At 38.4% G+C, this 23356-nt stretch overlaps 2 protein-coding genes across 3 annotated transcripts; one reads left to right on the top strand and one right to left on the bottom strand.

Annotated features, from left to right (window-relative positions):
• The first annotated feature begins 1573 nt into the window (after positions 1-1573).
• LOC103425140 (uncharacterized) lies at positions 1574-4654 on the top strand. Its single transcript, XM_008363211.4, has 7 exons — positions 1574-2071; positions 2159-2299; positions 2809-2907; positions 3171-3247; positions 3539-3647; positions 3749-4077; positions 4322-4654. Exons 1-7 carry the CDS (start codon positions 2002-2004, stop codon positions 4412-4414), a joined length of 918 nt encoding a protein of 305 aa, XP_008361433.3. The 5' UTR covers positions 1574-2001; the 3' UTR covers positions 4415-4654.
• A 535-nt stretch (positions 4655-5189) lies between these two features.
• LOC103431619 (uncharacterized) lies at positions 5190-16415 on the bottom strand. Of its 2 annotated transcripts, none has more exons than XM_029095292.2 (7): positions 15525-16415; positions 14421-14658; positions 14130-14320; positions 13707-13942; positions 13257-13500; positions 13022-13129; positions 5190-5577 (listed from the first exon to the last, which is right to left on the bottom strand). In XM_029095292.2, the coding sequence occupies exons 1-7, from the start codon at positions 15741-15743 to the stop codon at positions 5455-5457; spliced, it is 1359 nt and encodes a 452-aa protein (XP_028951125.1). In that variant the 5' UTR covers positions 15744-16415; the 3' UTR covers positions 5190-5454. The 2 variants fall into 2 exon arrangements, with proteins under 2 accessions (XP_028951125.1, XP_028951127.1); XM_029095294.2 differs by having other exon boundaries at positions 14841-15852.
• Positions 16416-23356: the final 6941 nt, after the last annotated feature.

The following is a 23356-nucleotide window of genomic DNA, read 5'->3' as shown; positions in this document are numbered from 1 at the left end:
AGCATTCTACAAAACGAGTTTCAACGATTCAACCGTCAAACATGTTTTTATATTCTTCGAGATCTCATACGCCAAAAATTACAAAAAACAAACATTCAGAGATCAAGTAACGGGACAAAACTTTTCGACGGTTATAAAAAGAAAAATCATGATTTAACGGTTATTTTAACTCCGATTTTGATGATTCTTTACAGCTACACTCCTTGACCCTATATGAATACAATGAATGAATTCGATCTTCAATTTAAAATATTTACACTAGTGGATACCACAAAATCTTATGTTATACTTAATGAAATTATGAATAAACTCTTAAATTTTAGTGAATCTATTGTTTTGATGGGATACGCATTCTACGAAACTAGTTTCAACGATCCAACCGTCAAACATGATTCTATATACTTCGAGATTGCATACGCCAAAAATTGCAAAAAACAAAAATATAGAGATCAAGTAATGGGACAAAACATTTCGACGGTTATAAAAAGAAAAATCATGATGTAACGGTTATTTTAACTCCGATTTTGATGATGTTTTTACAGCTACACTCCTTAACCCTATATAAATACAATGAATGAATTCGATCTTCAATTTAAAATATTTACACTAGTACTTAATGAAAGTAAGAATAAACTCTTAAGTGTTAATGAATATATTGTTTTGATGGGATACGCATTATACGAAACTAGTTTCAACGATCCAACCGTCAAACATGTTTGTATATACTTCAAGATCGCATACGCCAAAAATTGTAAAAAATAAACATTCAAAGATCAAGTAACAGGACAAAACTTTTCGACGGTTATAAAACGAAAAATCACGATTTAACGGTTATATTAACTCCGATTTTGATGATTTTTTACAGCTACACTCCTTGACCCTATATGAATACAATGAATGAATTCGATCTTCAATTAAAAAAATTACACTAGTGGATACCTCAAAATCTTATGTTATACTTAATGAAAGTATGAATAAACTATAATAATTATATATATTAATTTAACATTTTTATACCCCTAAAAACTAAAATAATTATATACATATACATATATATATATATATATATATTACATTATGTGTTTTAATGTTTTGAAGTAATATTTATATGGCAAAGTGTGGTATGTGCAAATTTAAGAATATTTTTTTTCTTAACGGGTCATAACAGGTCGGGTCACTTTACCCGTTGGGTAAAGTGACCCGACCTGTTAAGGACATGTTAAGATAACAGGTGTGACACGACACGATCCGTTAAGATAACATGTGTTATACGAAAACGACACGAACACGACAGACACAACCCATTTGCCAGGCCTAATCGGACCACTCACACTTGACCAGAAAAAGCACTAGTCACACATTCATTCAATTTCACACACACATTCATTCAGTCAGGGTGGAGATTCGAGAGTAGGATTCTCTCTCATTTCCTCTCTTTATATAAACGGTTATTATTAAGTTATGTTAACATTTTTGTTTTAAATTTTGTATATAGAAAAAAACAAAAAGAAAGTGTGAAAAGTGGGGAAAGAAGGAGATGAGGAATAAGAGGATAGAGAATTCTATTCCGAATATCTGACCCAAAAACACACACAAAAATTCAGAGGGGTGCCATGAGGAAGAGCGTGCACCTTTTTATCTCATCCTAGTCAGTATGAGTTCATTGAAAAAGTGTGTGCAGGGAGAAAGTGCAGGTCTTTCCCACGTGAGCCGTTCTGTGGCTATAGTATACACGGAAAAGTCTCCGGCCGCCGGAATGGAATTCCACAACTGCTAAAATGGAAAGAAACAACATAATTAATTAATTAATTAAAAAAAAAAAACGAAATAAAATCATCATCAGAGAGGGCATTTACCTCTAATTAATTATTAATGATTATCCTGGGAAGGGTAACGAATAAAAGACACCAGCAAAAGCGGGAAACTTGGAACCAGGCACAAGTCCCACTCTCTGTCTCTAGGGTTTGAATTTTGAACGCAGAGCGCCGAGTGGAAGCAGCCATGGACGATGTTAGGGCAAGCTCTGCTTGGGTCGCAAGCCATTCTTCTCACGTCCTCGTCGATTCTTCAGGTCTCTCCGCACCTTGTTCATGTTTCTCTAGTGTTGGTTTTTGATTATTTTAATTGGGTTTTAATTATTATTATTTTTAATTTTTAGGGATTGAGAAAGTGGCGGAGACGATAGATACAATTCCGAAGGTGGAATGGGATTTCGAAGGGATACACTATTTCGACAATGGACCTCTCACCGTTCAGTACCTCTTTGTGTTGGACGCTTTGAATTTCTGCTTTTGGCCTGGTATGTATCCATTTTTTCAAATTTTTAATTTGTTTTGTTGGAGCTCAAATTTTAGTGTATTTTCCTGTATTTTGTAGCTCAAATTTTTTTTTTGTTATTAGAATAATTCAAGAATAATGGTCAGTGAAACAGAGCACCTTAGTAGATTAGAGAACAAGGAAAAAATGTTTTGGGCATTATACTTATTCTTTTCATTACCGAGCCAAGTTGCGAAATTCGGCTAGAAAAAATGTTCTTTATAAATGTGCTTGCCAGTTTTATCAAGATTTGAACTTTTCATGACAGTCAAACCAATACTTCAATGTGTGTATGTCTGCTGCTGTGTCGTTGTTGTAGAGCGGTTTTCATATGGTCGCTCATGGAACCCTATGTCAGTTGCTGGCGGAAAGTGATCAATTATTTTATGGATTGACGAGATTATATTCATATCAATGTTGCCAAATGCACTTTATTCACTATGTTTTCTGTGCTAAAATTGTTTCTTTATAATTTTTTCTTTTTCTTGACAGATAAGGACTTAAATTACGACAATTTGGCTGCCGGTCTGAAGGCAGCAATGCAAAATGACAAATCTGTGTTTGATGCTGATCGTCTGCAGAAATACACCGGTACTCATCTTCTTGAACACATATCTCCATGTCCATAAATATGTATTTTCACATGTACACACCAATTGCGATATATATACATCAAGTGTACTCCTTTGTCCCAATTGGTAGAAGAAAAATGACTGCCTCTACAGAATGTTAAATTTTTGGTTGTGAAGCTGTGCTCTTGTTAACAAGTTTGGCAGTTTAAAAGTTCTAAACTCTGACTTAAGTGACACTCTTCTACTTGAAAGTAATTTGATTAAAGAGGTTTATGTTATAAGGTCCTGAACTGCGGGAGCTGTTGAAATGGCCAAGGTCACTACCTTTGGAGGACGAGAGAGTTCGTTTGTTACAAGAGGTAAAATTTACCTTTAAATTTACAGAAGCTTTTATTCTTACATTTTCTCTTATTCTCTTAAGAAATGCCCTTCCAGTTTCTTTTTGTTTGATTTTTTTATTACTCTGGGTCTGTAACTATTAATTTCTCTTGAATTTATCAGTCTAAGCAGGAGACAATATACGTTGATGTTATGGATTATTTTTTTATTTAAAGAATCATCCCACCCTCAATTGAAAATACAAATACCATTTTAGGAAAATGATGCATCCCTGTCAAATATTCAAAATATTGTTAACTTTTGTGGCCCAGGTTGGGTTTGAACTGGAGAGAAGCTTTGATGGCAAAGCATCTAATCTTGTGGAGTCATGTGGAAAGTCAGCTGTTAAGCTTGTAGCTCTGGTTACTCGTCACTTTCCTGGTACATTTTAGGGTTTAAAGTCATTTTTGATAGCTGCAGAGTTTGTAGGGGTTATTCCCGAGGAAACAGGCATATTTACTGTAACTAATTAAACTTTCTAGGTTTCCGAGACCACTCAGTATACAAAGGCCACCAAGTATTTTTGTATAAAAGAGCTCAGATATTTGCAGCAGATTTATGGGGTGCATTTGGAGGCCAAGGATATGGAGAATTTTATGACATTGGCTCAATCACTATTATGGCGGACTATATTGTTCCAGCCGTGCTTCAACAGCTGGGTGTGCTGAAGTATAGTGCAACCCTTGCCAGTGCTATCGAGGCTAATAGTCAAATAGTTGCAGGCAGTGAGGAGGAAGTTGAACTGCGAGCTTGCTCCATATATGCTGTCGAGAAAATGAAGGAGTTGATCAGTATGAAATCAGGGAAGCAGGTATGGTTATTTTCAGTCGTGGTCATAGTCTGTAATTTTTTGTATGTGAACATTTAAATTCTTCTTGTGGCTGCATTTAAGTAATAAAACATTCGGATTTTTGCACCAATTCTATTCTCACCCAAGTGAACTGTTGTTGGACCATGTTGTGCCTTTGCACTTGAAACTGTATCCTGCATCAGTTTTCTTTTCTTTATCATCTCTAATCAATCCCTTTGATTTACTAGTGGGGTTTCTTTTTCAGGTGCTGAGTATTGAGTTAGACCTTTGGCTTTGGTCTTTTGGCATTCAGTGTCCTGCTCTGCAACACCATCGAACCCTCTCTATATATTATTGAGTGCACTATATCTTAGAGTACACCTTTGCTATCTATGTCATTCGGAGGATGGAAAATTTTTGGCTTTGAAGTTTCTAGTTAGTCTTTGGATTAGTATGAAACAATTTCTGACATCCTATTCCCTTTTGGAAGTGTTGTGGCTTCTATAATTTTGCATAGTTCAGCTAGTAATTGTTGAACAAATGAAGATCAAGAATGTTATCGTAACTAAATGATTTAGTATGTAGTTTCCGACTGAAATACTTTCTTTACCACGTGTCAATTTTTGTTGTGATTTTACTGAACATAAGAATTTTAATGCCTTTTGAATGTGGCAGCAGGCGTTTAGTAGTTTTTGTGATCAGAGAATTGCATTGCAGGATAAGAGATCTGGTTCAAATTGGTGCATGATTTTTGCTTATTTTTATCTTATGAACCCACTGAATCTCACTTGAAGTCAAGTGTCCAATAGTAAACACTACTCCTGCACTCTACATGTGTCTGTTCCTCAATTGGTTTATATGCATTAAAAATTACCATCCATGTATAAACTTATATCATGGCTCTGATCTACCTTGTGAAGATTAGTTCAATCTTGATATATATTGGCAGTTTAGAAGATGATTGGTGAAAATCAACTCTCAGATTATTGCCAATTTAAGTAGTAGATGGGTAAGAAGATTCAGCTGATGAGGAGTAGCAACAGCATGCTTAACATCAGACCGATGACGCAAGCATATTCTATGTATTAGTGCCTTGTTCAGATTTTCGAGGTCCAGTCTAAACATTTACCTGCTGCTGCTATAATAGTTTTTCATTATTCAAACTTGAAGTCATAGGGCAAATAGGGTTGAACTTTTTGCTGCATGATTTGTTCATGATCTTTTTACCCTATCACAATGTACCTGCTACAATGTACCTGCACTGCTTACATAGAATGTAGATGGTTTGCTTTGACAATTCAGTTCTACTTTCTATATATCCCAATACCTGCATAACTTAGTAGGAATGAAAAATAAAGGCCGAAATGACTTTTATTTACTGAGCACTCTTGATGATGGTTATGTTGCAGAGCTAGGGTTCCTTGTCGTTGGCAAATTTCCATCATAACTACATTTTAGGACATCTGGTTTCCTCACTATCCGGGGACCAACAGGCACCTTGTTTGCTTTTGGGCGAATATCCTGTGCATTTAGAGAAAGTAATTTAAACATATCAATAGGCTTTACAACAAATCATTTCTGTTTATGAGTAATTTATTGTGAGCTTTGTTGTAGGAAAGCACATTGCCTCCATTATGCTTGTAGCCTTGGGTTAGTTACCTTGGTGTGCATATGAAAAAGTTTTTGATCAATTACGACTTCTACGGATAGCTTAGACCTTTCTGCTTGAGCATTAAGGTTGAGGGATCATCCAAGTTAAAGTAAAATATAAGTGTACTGTGTAATTAAGTTGTTATATTTTGTGATTGCTTTTGTTTTGACTAGACAAGCTCATTTTTGCTCCTTGAAACATGAATTTACTGTGAAAAAGTTCAGGAGAGGACTCTTATTTATATTTGTATGTAGTATGCATACAACAACAACAAAGCCTTTTCCCACTAAGTGGGGTCGGCTATATGAATCCTAGAACGCCATTGCGCTCGGTTTTGTGTCATGTCCTCCGTTAGATCCAAGTACTCAAGTCTTTTCTTAGGGTCTCTTCCAAAGTTTTCCTAGGTCTTCCTCTACCCCTTCGGCCCTGAACCTCTGTCCCGTAGTCACATTTTCGAACCGGAGCGTCAGTAGGCCTTCTTTGCACATGTCCAAACCACCGGAACCGATTTTCTCTCATATTTCCTTCAATTTTGGCTACTCCTACTTTACCTCGGATATCCTCATTCCCAATCTTATCCTTTCTCGTGTGCCCATACATCCCACGAAGCATCCTCATCTCCGCTACACCCAATTTGTGTACGTGTTGATGCTTCACCGCCCAACATTCTGTGCCATACAACATCGCTGGCCTTATTGCCGTCCTATAAAATTTTCCCTTGAGCTTCAGTGGCCTACGACGGTCACACAACACGCCGGATGCACTCTTACACTTCATCCATCCAGCTTGTATTCTATGGTTGAGATCTCCATCTAATTCTCCGTTCTCTTGCAAGATAGATCCTAGGTAGCGAAAACGGTCACTTTTTGTGATCTTCGCTAGATTGCTCCGGTCATTAGTGTGGATAAGTATATAAATGGATAGAAATAGGAAAGCAAACACAAGATGTACGTGATTCACCCAGATTGGCTACGTCCACGGAATAGAGGAGTTCTCATTAATTGTGAAGGGTTTACACAAGTACATAGGTTCAAGCTCTCCTTTAGTGAGTACAAGTGAATGATTTAGTACAAATGACATTAGGAAATATTGTGGGAGAATGATCTCGTAACCACGAAACTTCTAAGTACCGGAGTGTGGTATCGTCTTGACTTGCCTTATCTGTCTCATAGGTAGATGTGGCATCTTCTCTGGAAGTACTCTTCCTCCATCCATGGGTGGTATCTGTAACTGGTGGAGATGCACAAGGTAATGTATCAATTTCACTTGAAGCTTACTTGTAGTTTCAGGCTTGGTCAAACGCGATACAAACCATGTAGTAGGAGTCCCCCAAGTCGCCGAGCTAGGGGATCTACTGAAAGAGGTGACAGACAAGGTAAGCAATCAGAGCTCCGGCTGATTGTTCACATTCTCCCTATCTTGCAGGCAGCATGAAGGATAAAGAGAAGAAAAATGAGAAGAGATGATATAGGATATTTTTGCTTTTGAAGAAGTAACTTTCCACAGGCTTATTCTTAAACTGGGCTGGAGGGTTTTCTGGTTTCCTCCAGAGTATAAGGCCGATTGAAGAATTTGAGGGTCAAAACAAGTTCATCAAATCTAGAGTACGTTCGACCCTGCTGATATGGGATACTTTTGCTTTTGACAGAGTAGTGGATGTATCTGCACGTGTGCTGTTACGCTTGTCTCCACATGCTTCCTTGTATCCTTCTCACTTGCCCTATCTGTTCCTCAGGCAGATGTGGTATCTTCCCTGGAAGCATAAGATGTTAAAGATGAGTACTCGAGAGCAATGCCAGGTAAGTAATCAGGTAAGGGGTTCCAGGCAGTCAGTTCCTGGCTGGAAGCTTGATTCCAAGTGCTGACTGATTGCTCTCTTTCTCCTTGTCTTGCAGGTAAGAACAAGGCCAAAGGAAAAGACAGGGAAAAAGCATGATATGGGATACTCTTGCTTTTAACCCTGATGATATGAGATATTCTTGCTCTAGTATAGCTTGTTTACAGAGGTATTATCGGGGGGAAAGAAAGCTGAATATTTCGAAAGGCTTCGTTGGGAGTGCCCTCTTAGATAAGATGAAGGGTTGAGCATTTTTTGCAGGTCTGCCTGTCCGTTGGGGATGGAGGTCGACATATATAGGAGTCTCCCTAACATCAAGTAATAATGCTATTCCTTTACCCTACTTGGTCATAGCACGGTAGTGGGAGTTGCCAACTTCACATGTTTTAACTCTGTCAAAGCATTTTGAAAAAGTGGTCTGTGGTATCTGGAAAGCTGATGTTGCGTGTGAAGATTACAGACAAGCTTTATCCAAGGAGATCCAGCTCTTGAAGTTGGGAAAGTGGTGCCTCTTCGGTTTTCGAACAAGCAATCCTGTCGGGGATCTGGCTCTCGAGATTCGGAGAACGATGCCTCTTCAATTTTTGAGAAAGCAATCTTGCTGGTCTACCTTACCACGAAGCACAGAGGTTGACACACAGGGACTTTCCAATTATCCAGCAGTGGTACTGTTCCTTTACCCTCCCTTCGATTTTTGAGAAAGTAATCATGTTGAGAGTCTGGCTCTCGAGATTCAGAGGGCGGTGCCTCTTCGATTTTGGAGCAAGCAATCTTGTTGGGAGTGTTTTCTCGAATGTGAGTAAAGGTTGGGCATGTTTGCTAGTCTACCTTGCCACGAAGCACAGAGGTTGACACACAGGGACTTTCCAATTATCCAGCAGTGGTACTGTTCCTTTAGGGTGCGTTTGGTACGCAGACGGAACGGAACGGAACGGAACGGGACGGGACGGGACGGAACGGGACGGGACGGGACGGAACGAAGGTGTAATTTTTGAAAAAGACATGGGGTATATTTGTCTTAAAATGGTAAAACATTGCGTTCCACAAACGTGGAACAAACCCGTTCCAGGGGGGAGGTGGAACGCAAAAACACTCAAAATCTGTCCCGTGGAACAGCCCGTTCCACCCATTTTTGGCGCACCAAACGCGGGACGGAACGCCTTGTCCCGTTCCGTCCCGTCCCACGTACCAAACGCACCCTTACCCTCTCTTCGATTTTTGAGAAAGTAATCATGTTGAGAGTCTGGCTCTCGAGATTCGGAGCGCGGTGCCTCTTCGATTTTGGAGCAAGCAATCTTGTTGGGAGTGTTTTCTCGAATGTGAGTAAAGGTTGGGCATGTTTGCTAGTCTACCTTGCCACGAAGCACAGAGGTTGACACACCGGGACTTTCCAATTATCCAGCAGTGGTACTGTCCCTTTACCCTTGTGGGTAATAATATGGTAGCTAGACCTTCAAAATTTATGTGTCTAAACTTGGTTAGTGTTGTTTCTTTGCTATTCTTTTACCCTTCTTGGTCAGAGCGATGTAGTGGGAGCTGCAAGCTTCACGTGTCTCAACTTTGTCAGAGAACTTTGGCAAAGTTATCTGTGGTACCCATGAGCTACTGTTGCGTGTGGGAAGTGGGTGATTGAACAGTACGATTCATGTGCTTTCTACTTCCCCAGAAATCTTCGATAGAATGCCCATAATTTCCGCAAAGTTGAGTGTGCGTGTGACAGGTGCTGACAAGGCTAGAAAAGTAGGTGCCTCTTCGATTTCTGAGATCGGCCCTCGTGGTCTCTGAGCAGCCCAGCTTTTGAGAAAGCAAGCCTCTTCGATTTCTGAGATCGGCCTTCGTGGTCTTTGAGCAGCCTAGCTTTTGAGAAAGCAAACGCCTCTTCGATTTCTGAGATCGACCCTCGTGGTCTCTGAGCAGCCCAGCTTTTGAGAAAGCAAACGCCTCTTCAATTTCTGAGCAGGCGCCTCTTCGATTTCTGAAGCTTCGTCGAGTGCAGATTTTTATAGGGGCTGACATTAAGTTCCAAAGCACACTTGAATATCCACCAGTAGAAGCTCCATTCTTGCACTTCTAAGATCTTGATTTGTCCGACCTCTTCTCTCTTCAACACCTTTGAAAATGTCTGGCCCCTCCGACCGTCGTTTTGACTTGAACCTTGTTGAAGAGGCAGCCCCGCCTTCTCCAGACAACATATGGCGCCCATCCTTCGTCTCCCCTACTGGTCCTCTTACCGTTGGGGATTCCGTGATGAAGAATGATATGACCGCTGCGGTAGTGGCCAGGAACCTTCTCACTCCCAAAGATAACAGACTACTTTCTAAACGGTCTGATGAGTTGGCTGTTAAGGATTCTCTGGCTCTCAGTGTTCAGTGTGCAGATTCTGTGTCTAATATGGCCCAACGCCTATTTGCTCGAACCCGCCAAGTTGAATCATTGGCGGCTGAAGTGATGAGTCTCAAACAGGAGATTAGAGGGCTCAAGCATGAGAATAAACAGTTGCACCGGCTCGCACATGACTATGCTACAAACATGAAGAGGAAGCTTGACCAGATGAAGGAATCTGATGGTCAGGTTTTACTTGATCATCAGAGATTTGTGGGTTTGTTCCAAAGGCATTTATTGCCTTCGTCTTCTCGGGCTGTACCGCGTAATGAAGCTCCAAATGATCAACCTCTGATGCCTCCTCCTTCTAGGGTTCTATCCAGTACTGAGGCTCTGAATGATCCCCCTCTGGTACCTTCTCTTTCTGGGGCTCTACCGACTGCTGAGACTTCTCCTAAGCAACCTTTGTGAAGGCTCCCTCTTGTTTGTTTATTTTGACTCAAGTATATGTACATATTTGTAATTTATCGGGGATATCAATAAATAAGCTTTTCTTCATTTCAACGTATTGTGTTAAATACACCAAAGCTTTCTTCGCTAAGTTCTTTGAATTTTCTTTTGTTGAAGCTTGTATGTTGAAGCTTTGTGAGTGGAGCATGTAGGTTGAGGTAGTGTTCCCTTAATTTCCCGAGTGAGGAAAACTTCTCGGTTGGAGACTTGGAAAATCCAAGTCACTGAGTGGGATCGGCTATATGAATCTTAGAACGCCATTGTGTTCTGTCCTGTGTCATGTTCTCCGTTAGATCCAAGTACTCTAAGTCTTTTCTTAGGGTCTCTTCCAAAGTTTTCCTAGGTCTTCCTCTACCCCTTCGGCCCTGAACCTCTGTCCCATAGTCGCATCTTCTAATCGGAGCGTCAGTAGGCCTTCTTTGCACATGTCCAAACCACCGTAACCGATTTTCTCTCATCTTTCCTTCAATTTCGGCTACTCCTACTTTACCCCGGATATCCTCATTCCTAATCTTATCCTTTCTCGTGTGCCCACACATCCAACGAAGCATCCTCATCTCCGCTACACCCATTTTGTGTACGTGTTGATGCTTCACCGCCCAACATTCTGTGCCATACAGCATCGCCGGCCTTATTGCCGTCCTATAAAATTTTCCCTTGAGCTTCAGTGGCATACGGCGGTCACACAACACGCCGGATGCACTCTTCCACTTCATCCATCCAGCTTGTATTTTATGGTTGAGATCTCCATCTAATTCTCCGTTCTTTTGCAAGATAGATCCTAGGTAACGAAAACGGTCGCTCTTTGGTATTTCTTGATCTCCGATCCTCACCCCTAACTCGTTTTGGCCTCCATTTGCACTGAACTTGCACTCCATATATTCTGTCTTTGATCGGCTTAGGCGAAGACCTTTAGATTCCAACACTTCTCTCCAAAGGTTAAGCTTTGCATTTACCCCTTCCTGAGTTTCATCTATCAACACTATATCGTCTGCGAAAAGCATACACCAAGGAATATCATCTTGAATATGTCCTGTTAACTCATCCATTACCAACGCAAAAAGGTAAGGACTTAAGGATGAGCCTTGATGTAATCCTACAGTTATGGGAAAGCTTTCGGTTTGTCCTTCATGAGTTCTTACGGCAGTCTTTGCTCCTTCATACATATCCTGTATAGCTTGGATATATGCTACTCGTACTCCTTTATTCTCTAAAATCTTCCAAAGAATGTCTCTTGGGACCCTATCATACGCTTTTTCCAAATCTATAAAGACCATGTGTAAATCCTTTTTCCCATCTCTATATCTTTCCATCAATCTTCGTAAGAGATAGATTGCCTCCATGGTTGAGCGCCCTGGCATAAACTCGAATTGGTTGTCCGAAACCCGTGTCTCTTGCCTCAATCTATGCTCAATGACTCTCTCCCAGAGCTTCATTGTATGACTCATTAGCTTAATACCCCTATAGTTCATGCAATTTTGTACATCGCCCTTATTCTTGTAGATAGGCACCAAAGTGCTCGTTCGCCACTCATTTGGCATCTTCTTCGTTTTCAAAATCCTATTGAAAAGGTCAATGAGCCATGTTATACCTGTCTCTCCCAAAACTTTCCACACTTCGATTGGTATATCGTCTAGGCCTACTGCTTTTCTATGCTTCATCTTCTTCAAAGCTACAACCACTTCTTCCTTCCGGATTCTACGATAAAAAGAGTAGTTTTTACACTCTTCTGAGTTACTCAACTCCCCTAAAGAAGCACTCCTTTCATGTCCTTCATTGAAAAGATTATGAAAATAACCTTTCCATCTGTCTTTAACCGCGTTCTCTGTAGCAAGAACCTTTCCATCCTCATCCTTGATGCACCTCACTTGATTTAGGTCCCTTGTCTTCTTTTCCCTTGCTCTAGCTAGTTTATAGATATCCAACTCTCATTCTTTGGTATCTAGTCGCTTATACATATCGTCATAAGCCGCTAACTTAGCTTCTCTCACAGCTTTCTTCGCCTCTTGCTTCGCTTTTCTATACCTTTCACCATTTTCATCGGTCTTATCCTTGTATAAGGCTTTACAACATTCCTTCTTAGCCTTCACCTTTGTTTGTACCTCCTCATTCCACCACCAAGATTCCTTTTGGTGTGGGGCAAAGCCCTTGGACTCTCCTAATACCTCTTTTGCTACTTTTCGGATACAACTAGCCATGGAATCCCACATTTGGTTAGCTTCCCCCTCTCTATCCCACACACACTGGGTGATTACTTTCTCTTTGAAAATGGCTTGTTTTTCTTCTTTTAGATTCCACCATCTAGTCCTTGGGCACTTCCAAGTCTTGTTCTTTTTTCTCACTCTTTTGATATGTACATCCATCACCAACAAGCGATGTTGATTAGCCATGCTCTCTCCTGGTATAACTTTGCAATCCTTACAAGTTATACGATCCCCTTTCCTCATTAGAAGAAAATCTATTTGTGTTTTTGACGACCCACTCTTGTAGGTGCATCTAGATATGTAGCTATTGTAACTTCAGTCATTTGAGTAGGTAGTGTAAAATAGCAACATGTTATAACTGGAAACATTTTGTAGATGGAAAGTGGTAGTATTAGTATAGGGTAATATAAATCTTTAGGAGGCTTGGCCAGAAATAATTACCTGGTCAAAGATAGCTGTTGGGATTGCTAGGGTTGCAACAGCATTGGGAGAGTCAACTATACCGGAAATTCTTCCCTCACACGGGCAGCATGACAACAGAAGGTAGCTCTGATACGTGACAGATGCTAGATCAGTAAGGAAGACTGCAGTAATATGAATCTTTCGTTGTCTCTGTGTGTGCTTGTGATTGTGAGTTGTTGGGAATTGGCTATGTGATAAGGAGAGAAGTCGAAACCTGTTCTTTGGAGTATCCAAATTTAGAGAGGTAGTCAATAGCATTGAGTACTGCACGCTTGTACGCCACAGTTGCATCTAGGTAATGCTGCTTCCCCCTCTCATCAACACTGATGCCCTCAAATACCAACCACTCTGAGAATCTTGGCTCGACCGGGCCTATCTCAAAGATTGGGTTTACGTGAAGAGGTGTGGGCCCCATTGGTGTAAGGTATTCTTTCATTCCTCCCCTTATAATTTCGCACCTAATAATAGGATCATATAGGGTAAACTGAACTGTATTACATATATGTGTGTGTATACTTATCTGAATGTGTCACATTTTGTTTTATGCCAAATTTGAATGTATAAGTAGGATCGTTTAGCTATTATAACAAGTTCCTGCCCTTTCTCATGAAGCCTCTAGTTTGGCTGTAGTAAAAGTTTAAGAGATGAGATGTGGAATATTTACTTGAGCTCCAGGAATCCACTCATCTCAATTGCCCCGCAGAATGAAATTTCTCCATCACCCTGGGAAAAGTGCATGTCACCAGTACTAAGATTTGCTCCTTCAACGAATACTGGAAGGTATACCTTTGAACCACGACTAAGATTTTTTATGTCACAATTGCCTCCATTTTCTCTTCCTGGAATGGTTCTTGCAGCCTCCATGGCGATCTTTTCCCATTCAGGAGTGCCCTCTTTGATCTATGTATAACCAGGACGTGTTAGTATAACAAGACAGCATGGTTATTGTGATATTGTCTCTGTGCAGTAGGCTGCAGAGTTTTACAATTCTTGTAGTATGCAGCAAAGCAATTATAAAAATTGAGTTGTGCTGCAGGTTCATTGTTATTTTGATAGCCTAAATTTAGTAGTTTTCAATGTCGCATACCCCTCCAAGGACGCAACCTTTTGTTGATGGTAGGTTAGCCAAGGGTCGTTGATGCAAAACCTCACATAATTTCATAGTCTTGAGTCCATTTTCTTCAAGTTCCCTCTCCCTTTCATTCCATATTTTCAGGAGTTCCATTGATGGTGCTGTTCCAACTATTCCGGGGTGGGTTAACCCTGGGAATCTCACTCCTGACGTGCATATACAATACCATGTTAGTGACAGGAGTACCCTACTGAATCTTTTAACAACGTTACTGGCACGAGAAAAGGAAATAGGTTGAGATTTCACCTGGTATGTGAGGCGAGTAGGCATATATCCCTTCGAAATACCAGATAGCTTTGGTTGCAGAAGGAAAATGGTCAGTCAGAAAACCCCCTCCATTTTCTCTGTCAAATGTCGCAGTGAAACCCCATTCATCTCCTGGGAGAGGACCCAAGTTGCATATCTCAACCACCAGAAGATCGCCTGGCTGTGCTGGAATTCCATCGGAATCCGAAATTCTAATCGGTCCACTGAGGTAATGAACCTGCACAAGTTTGAAACATATTACTCTTACATTAATTTACCATTCTAGATGTTCTTGTTCTCCATACTACTGATTACATTATAAACGAGTAGTGACTGATGATCTCAATAATTTGTAGACTCAGGATCTTAACTCGATCCTATATGTACCATTTTTTAACATAGGATAAAATCCATACTTACTGTTGAGAGGTCTATGGACTTTATATCTAGTGCAGAGTCATCATCTTTAATAGTACCTCCAGTCCAGTCTACCATCTCAATTCTAAAGACCTCACCGGTTTTAACCTCCGCCACCGGGGGTAGGTCAGGGTGCCAACGGTTGTGAAGGGGTAGCTTTTGCTGCCACGGTTTTCTGCTCAGGTCTACTGGCACGACTAGTCTCGGAGTCCGGGGAGCCATAGATGAACTAGTGGAAAAACAGGGAGCATAGGGATGTATGTTTTATACAATTAGGTCAACTCAATAGCATCTATTGTAGGAAAGAGGAAGGACGATGGTATCCTTACATTCGCTGGATGATAAATGGGGTGATATATTTTTCCAAAGGTCGGTCCCCAACTACCTTTCAAGTTTTCAGCACGGGACAAATACAACACAACAGTTTGCCTATTTTTCACTTGACTGACAAATCCAGCATTTAAATTTATTTCCCCAGAAACATGTAGATCTGGAATCATACTATGTTTGAGGATGTTTGGTTGGAAAGGTAGAACTGCATGATACTCTGCACATACAATTCATGTCATTTTTTCGCTTTTTCGAACCTCGCGGAACTCGGTTTTTGGCATTGCTCTTCCAAACTAGATGGAACTCAGTACGAGTGGAAAAGCTACAAAACACACGTGAATATGAAGGGGAACTTACAATGGAGGGATTGGAATGTTTGATGTCCTCTGCAGTGTACTCTTTGGTAATCCCACCACCACTGAAATCCACCATCTCGACCCGAAAAACCTCTCCAGCTGCCACTTCTGCCACCGGTGGTATGTCCGGGTGCCACCGATTGTGAAGAGGAAGCTTCTGTTCCCATGGCTTCTTCTTCACGTCTATAGGCACAACCAGTCTCGGTCCATAGAAGGCCATGACTCAACGAGTCTCTCCGAGTTTCGCTCTTCTGATCTCTGTTGAATGCAATTGAGAAAGCTTAAGGTAAAATTAGATGGAAGATTCCTTGTTGTGGATGAAATTATATGGAACTTTTGAAATTTCATATCTTGATAGAAATTTGACAGCCATGATAGGAACCACTTATTTGTCATTACATTTCTTTTTTTTCCTTTAAGTGGATGGACCACTTGGAACTGATTGAGATTTTGTCACAGTTTCTTTTGAAAATTTGTGATCATAGTAGTATGGAAAAAGTTGAGTCACTAGTTATAGAATAATCCCCTGTATCGGATTGGTTTGCGGTCACTAGTCAAAAGTGTGCTTGGTTAATTTTTTTAGTGATCTTCATTTACATTCAAACGTCGTACACTTTGATTTAACATAAAAATGAAACTCTATCGGATTGGTTTGCGGTCAGTGGATTACATTTACTCTCGAATTTTTTAGTGCGCGATTAATTGTTAAATTCGATTATGTGTGTCGGACGTTGGTTCGCTCTTGAATTTCCGGGTATGGACGGGAATTTGCTAACTGAAGTTACCTTCTTAGAGGACCCCACAAATCGGAATCCGAAGGATATTGGTGCTATTTTGTTTATGATGACATGAGCTTTGGTTTGTTCTTATACAGAAATTGTTGCCCTCTTTTACTTTGATGGCTGGTCCCAACTTCCAACAGCTGTTTTGTAATTATTTCGTTAGGAATTTGGATTACGATGTCTAAACTACTGAGAATTGGGATTACTGGCATGATTAGTTAGACGAAGAATCTCTAATACGTGAAATGTCAGATAAGACTTAATAGTAAATTGCATTCACTATTTAGTACTACGATTTTAGTAATATTGTTTTTCATTTGCGAGTGAGATGTTATAGGTTTGATTATTGTGAATGGTAAGTTTGTGAATTATTATGGTTAACCTGTTGTGTATCTAGTCTGCCATATCTCTCACTTAGTGTGAACACTATCGTTTAGTTATAAAAAAAAAATAGTAGACTGCATTCAAGTTTTGAGTGTTTATCACCCATCATATAGGAGTGTGGTATGACCTACTAAACTCGAGGACTTAAGGCCATCTTCAACTGAAGGAGGGACAGAGGGCTCTCTTTAGCCTTATAGCCCTCCCATAAATTATATTTTAATGAATAGTATCATACCATATTTCATACCATCTCCAACCGAGGGGGCCAAAGGACCATAGGCCAAACATAGCCCTGTGACAAAAAATCATCTTCAACCGTAGGGGTCAAAGGGCCATAGGCCAAATATAATTTATTATTTCAATTTAAAGACTACAACAACTTAAATTTAAAAACTATAACTTAAATTTAAAGACTATAATCATCATCATTTGCCATTGTAGGAGTATAGTTGGATGTAAACAACTCTCGTTGGCCATAATTTCCCTTTTTTTTTCTATCAAAATATGCCTTACTCATTGGAGTGTAATCCAAATTGTTCATTTGCATGTTCCTATCATCCATCTCTTCTTGTATTTGTTTTGCCCGTTCTTCGTGCCTACTGTTCTTTTCTTCCGTGGCAAAGGCATTTTGCTAATCCATTAATCACAATGAGGCCGCCATTTTCTGTTGAAAGGTGTAATCATCCTTTGCCTTGCCCTTTTCCTTCAATTTTCGGGCCTTGTTTCATCCCATAGCCTTAGGTATGGAACCTTCACTCGAAGACGGATTTTCTACCCTTGTTTCTTGAATGGTAGGAGATCCATCTTCATACTCATCTGCATTTGAGGATGCGTTTCTGAACGGCATAGGACCAACTCTTTGTTGAGGTGGATCTTCAAATAACACCCACACTTTACAAATTTCCTAACAACAGTGATGACTAAAGGTTTTGGAGTTGTCCTCCGTATACAATTCCTCCACTTGGCGTACCTAGAAAATATAATTACAAAAATTAAAGGAAATTAATTTATGAAATTATATGTAATATAATTAAATATTTAAAATAAGTTGTGAAAACACTTACTTTGTCATAGTAATTGGCTCCGCTTTCATGTCTGCTTGCGGCCTTTAACACTGCTTGATGCCATTTATTCAAACTTGGATGAAGATGTTTTTTCCCATCTTGAAGAATAACTCTCGTGGTTTCTCAAATTCTGTGGAGTGGTGTCTTCGTATAACTAATTGTACTTTTTGGACGTACGAATCCAAACACCTTCACTTGTTTGAGAACTCCCCCTCACACTATCTTCCAAGACCCATCTATAAGGCCTACAAAGAGCTTCGTCTTCTTTTCGGGTCCAAGCCTTACCTTTCATTGCAGATGTGGCCATTTGAAAATTTGAAAAAATTTGAAGAAAAGATTATTGGAAGAGGTAAGAGAATAGAATGTGAAGAATTGAAATAAAATGAAGTAAGATAGTATGGAATGTTGAAAATTATGTGAGAAATGGTGTAGGAATGACTTAGGTATTTATAGGAAAGAAATTAGATTTATTATTATTATTTTTTTAAATTTTGTCTGGAAACAAAAAAATTTCAAATTCAACAGTAATCTGGCGTCAATTAGCCGTTGCTAGCTAGTGTCATGCTAATGCCAGGTAGCAATTGGATTTGAACATTTGAGTAGGCCCGGGGCTGGCTCATTTGGGCCAACTTGTTGGCCTGATTTGGTGTTGTTGGCCCGATGGGGCCCACAGGTCCTTTGGCCTAGCCTTCCGTTGAAGACAGTTTTTGTGTCATTTCGGGCTATTTTTAGCCCTATAACCCTCTGGCCGGATCGGTTGGAGATGACCTAAGTGTGTTTAGTTTGACCTCAAAGTAAAGCGTGACACCGAATCTCTCTTCCCCTTGACATATGTTTCATGCTCTGCTAAGCTTGACAATAGTATATTGGTAGCAAGAATATTAGGTATGTGTATCGACTTGAATTTATTTATTTTTCGAAATACCTTGTCTATCTACCCATACAAAGTAATTAATTCACCAAATTATTTGTTGTAATGAAAAGGTACTCCTTGTTTTGTTGTGATTGACCAGAGTCTACTGCTCATTCTGTTTGAAGCAAGTTGGAGTTTCACCTTAAAATGAATTGAAAATACAGAAAGCAGTCCAACTTCTTACAAGCTCTTGAATGGTTTGGTCTTTCATTGATAGAGGACTTTGTCCTCACATTCCTACACGCCCCCCTTACGTATGACAAATTTTCAACCCTAACAAGTGGACAACATAAATGGGGTGACGCAGAGCACGTGTGGCCGTTGACTTTATGGCCAACCTGCTTTAATACCATGAAGAAAGTTGAGGTTTCACCATAAAACCAATTAGTAATATAAGGAGTAGCCAAACCTCTTAAAGGCCCTTACAAGGTTATTCCTTTCAGTGAATAAGTGAGGTCAAAGAGTTTGTAATTCAAATTATTAAGGGCATTTACCGCATTTAAGACCTTATTTTCAATTCATCCTCCTCACTTTCACACATTAGCAGATGCACATTGGGACCAAGGTGGTCTTAGGATTATTCAGTGTCCAAAAAATATACTTGTGAAGGTCTTTCAAGAACCCTTCAAACTTTTGATATGAGTCACTTTTGTATTTGATGTAATGTCTGCTAGGCTTATCTCAGCAGTACTCAACATATTGCATCAAGAGCACCCAACAAATTCTCTCAATAACAATCATCATATTGCTTCGGCATATGTCAATATATGTTGACATATGTGCTACATGGTTCGCACAATGTTTTATCAAAAAACTTGAACCTTTAACACTGAGATCCTTAATGTCCAAATTTCTGAATCCACCAATGCTTTCGCCTGGATAAAACAATTGAAAAAAGGTTAATTGGCTCCTCTAATCCTAATCTTAATAGTACGACATAATGTTGTAGCCTTTTGCCCTCAAACATTTCTCCAAAATCCAAATTTAAAGAACCCATTGCATTAAGTTTTCATAAACTGATGACAAATATAAAATTACCAAACGCATGGCAGCATAAGTTCAGCTAGCAATTGTTGAACAAATGAAGATGAAGAATGTTATCGTAACTAAATGATTTCGTATGTTGTTTCCGACTGAAATACTTTCTTTACCACGAGTCAATTTTTTTTTTTTGTGATTTTACCGAACATATGAATTTTAATGCCCTTTAATTGTGGCAGCAGGCGTTTAGTAGTTTTTAGTTTCTTACTTATTGTGAATAAGTGAAGTCAAAGAGTTTGTAACTCAAATTATTAAGGGCATTTACCATATGCAAGACCTTATGTTCAATTCATCCTCCTCACTTTCGCACATTAGTAGATGTACATTGAGACCAAGGTGGTTTTAGGATCACCCGGTGTCCAAAAAATATACGTGTGAGGGTTTTTGAAAACACTTTGAATGTTTGATATGAGTTCTTTTTGTGCACACAAAGTATTTGATGTAATTTATACTAGACATATCTCGGCAATACTCAACAGATTGCGTCGAGAGCACCCATCAAATTCTCTCGATAACAATTATCATATTGCTTCAATATATGTCAATATTTGTTGGCATAAGTTCAACATGGTTCGCGCAATGTTTTTATAAAAAAAACTTGGACCTTTAACATTAAGATCCCTAACATCCAAATTTCTGAATCTGCCACTGCTTTCGCATGAATAAAACAATAGAAAAAGGTTAATTGGCTCCTTTAATCCTAATCTTAATAGTATCACATAATGTTGTAGCCTTTACACTCAAACATTTCTCCAAAATCCAAATTTAAAGAACCCAATGCATTAAGTTTTCATAAACTGATGACAAATATTAAATTATCAAATGCATGGCAGCATAAGCTTGAAATTGCTGTTATATCTTTAAGTTGATAATTCAAAATGTCTTATACCACCAAAAGTCTAATTTGAGTTAAAAGGGTTTAATTTCAGGTACCTAAATTAACATGTAGATTCTTTCAACTCATAGGAGAGAAAAAGAATTCATGCAAACGGGACGTTATTTTAAGATAACATTACCGTCACATGGTAAATTAAATTGCACAACAATTTGTTACGCTAAAATTATTTTGTATCCTATGTCTGACTCCCACATAAAGGAGTCTAGTCATTGCATTAAAGTTTGTACTTGCATAGATAGAATCAAGTGATACATAAATACAAAAGAGCATCGTGAAATACAAAATTTTCATATGTGACTAGATACCATCACAGTGATATTCAAATATGATAATTTTCTTGACTTGTTAAAAAGTAGCATAACCTATCGCTAACCTCTACCTCTTCTTATTTTTGTTTGCTTTGTTTTGGGTCAAGCCTTTACTTCCTCAAGGCTTAAGTTACGTGTGTTGTTTGCAATGTTGCAGTGCAGGAGTAATATAAGTCCGGCTCGGAAGTGACCCCCAACTATCCCATGCGCATGGCTCAGGAGAGGAGGAAAGTCAATCAATTGCCCAAAACAACGCATTATATATATATATATATATGTATGTATTAACAAAGCATAGTTGAAAAGAAAAGAAAATTACAGGAGAATAATTTATATAGTACGCATTTATTGTAATGAGATGTTTCATATTAATAATATATTGTTAAGTGTAAGATTATAACGTTTTAAATCAATAATATATTATAAAATGTAAAATTGTATATACAATAATAATATATTATTAAATTGAGATTCTACGAAATAGTGAATTCGTTTTAGGAAAAGGATCCTCGTCGGATTCTTTTTTTAGGAATTTTAGGGATTCCTATATTTATCGTACATTGTGCGATCAGAAATAATTTAAAATTTAAAATTCAATTATAAATAGTATCGAATGAAAATTGATCGTACAATGTACAATAAACAAACACGATTATTAAATTTTTAAGAACCCTAAAAAAAGAAAGAAAAACTAATGAAAAGAGCTTGAAAACTTTGAGTTTTAATGATAAGGACAAAATAAAGGGTAAAGTAAATAGTACCAGGTTTGACTTTTTAGTGTAAAAATGTGGTTTTTCATTAAAATGAACAGTACCGTGAATTTTTTGTTAAAATTCCCAAAAAGAATCCGACGATTATTTTCCTTCATTTTAAACAAGTCGATCTCACATTACAAAGGCAAAATATGAAGTGATTGCTTTTATTTATTTGTGATAATCTTGTGTTTGTACACGTTGTGGTTTGGTTGAAAATTGTCAGCACCTGCAAGTTGGAGGGCGACATGCCTGGCGGTAGGGATAAGAACGCCACGTCTCACCAGACTAGGACACTCCTACTATTTCCTTCTAATCATGGTATAAAATATCCATAATATCCCGATATTTTCATCGAAATTTTCGTGTTTTTGGACTACCGATATTTTTTTGGACTACCAATATTTCCGATATCATCGATATTTTAGACCTTGCTAAGTCACTCATATATCTTACCATGCAATGTATAAAGTGTAAAATATTGTACTAATTCATTATATATAAATGATTATGGTGTGTTTAAACTTCTTTCATTAATTACTACATATTTTCTACACTCACAATGTTTGACAGCTCGCTATATAATCAACTTAAATCAATTATATCTATCATGCAATGCATTTCCTTCCAATTTTTTGTAATAAACTAATAGATAATTGATTAAATAAACATCCTGCAAAGTTTCAATAAAAATTTCCAAGTTTTTCTTACAATTTCCGTGGTTTTTATTCAATTTTTATCGATATCGATAATATCCCGATATTTCCATCGAAATTTCCGTATTTTTGAATTACCGATATTTCTGATATCATCGATATTTTATACCTTGCTCCTAATTCTTCTCTTTTCAACAGCGCCTTCTTTCACCCTTACCAATAATTTGGATGGAATTACATCTCAAATCACTGTTTAAGACGCTCTCATTTTTTTTTATCACTTTTCTTAATCGCTTCCTTTCTTTTAACACTTACTAAAGAAAGAATGATTTGTTTATCAAGCAGTCTTTAAATTAAGAGTAAATTGTACAAATGGTCCTTCAACTTTAATCAAATTGGAGCAATGGTCCCTCAACTAAAAATCCATTACCTTTGGTCCCTCAGTTATCAAAACGTGCAGCTATGGTCCCTCAACTAAAAATCCATTACCATTGGTCCCTGAACTTTAATTCAAGTGGAGAAATGGTCCTTTAACTTTAACCCAATTGTAGCAATGGTCATTCCAATATAACTCGTTTTGACAAATTTTTTGACATAGTTGACGAAAAGAACCATAATTATACACTTTGATGAGTTAAGGGACCCTAATTATATAAATGGTCATTCCAACATAGCTTATTTTGACAAAATTTTGACAAAATTGATGAAAATGACTATAGCTACACATTTTGATAAGTTGAGGGACCAATGGTAATGGATTTTTAGTTGAGGGACCATTACTCCAATTTGATTAAAGTTGAGGGACCATTTGTACAATTTACTCTTAAATTAAGACATCTCGTGTGCCCCAGCCACCAAAATTTTCAAGCTATAGGTGACTGTCATTGATACCTTTGGCGTGAGAGAAACCACCCGACGTGGTTTGTTGACTAAGACAGTTCTTATATATCGAGTGAGAAAAGTTTTATATTTTTGTGGAAGGTGTCTGATGGATAATATATTGTCGATCATCCGTACCTTTTATTTTTGTTAATT

This window comes from Malus domestica, chromosome 15, assembly GCF_042453785.1.
Source record: "Malus domestica chromosome 15, GDT2T_hap1".
NCBI classification, from domain to species: domain Eukaryota; kingdom Viridiplantae; phylum Streptophyta; class Magnoliopsida; order Rosales; family Rosaceae; genus Malus; species Malus domestica.
This window is presented reverse-complemented; position numbering and strand designations above follow the sequence as displayed.

Excerpts from the sequence above, each read along its gene's own strand:
- LOC103431619 (XM_029095292.2), bottom strand. The coding sequence starts at position 15,743 with ATGGCCTTCTATGGACCGAGACTGGTTGTGCCTATAGACGTGAAGAAG. Across the intron at positions 14,659-15,524 it reads AACATTCCAATCCCTCCATT|GTTCATTACCTCAGTGGACC; the intron begins GTAAGTTCCCCT and ends AAACTTGTGCAG. Across the intron at positions 5,578-13,021 it reads CAACAGCTATCTTTGACCAG|GATATTCGCCCAAAAGCAAA; the intron begins GTAATTATTTCT and ends CTAAATGCACAG.
- LOC103425140 (XM_008363211.4), top strand. The coding sequence starts at position 2,002 with ATGGACGATGTTAGGGCAAGCTCTGCTTGGGTCGCAAGCCATTCTTCT. Across the intron at positions 2,072-2,158 it reads CGTCCTCGTCGATTCTTCAG|GGATTGAGAAAGTGGCGGAG; the intron begins GTCTCTCCGCAC and ends TTTAATTTTTAG. Across the intron at positions 2,908-3,170 it reads TCGTCTGCAGAAATACACCG|GTCCTGAACTGCGGGAGCTG; the intron begins GTACTCATCTTC and ends TTATGTTATAAG.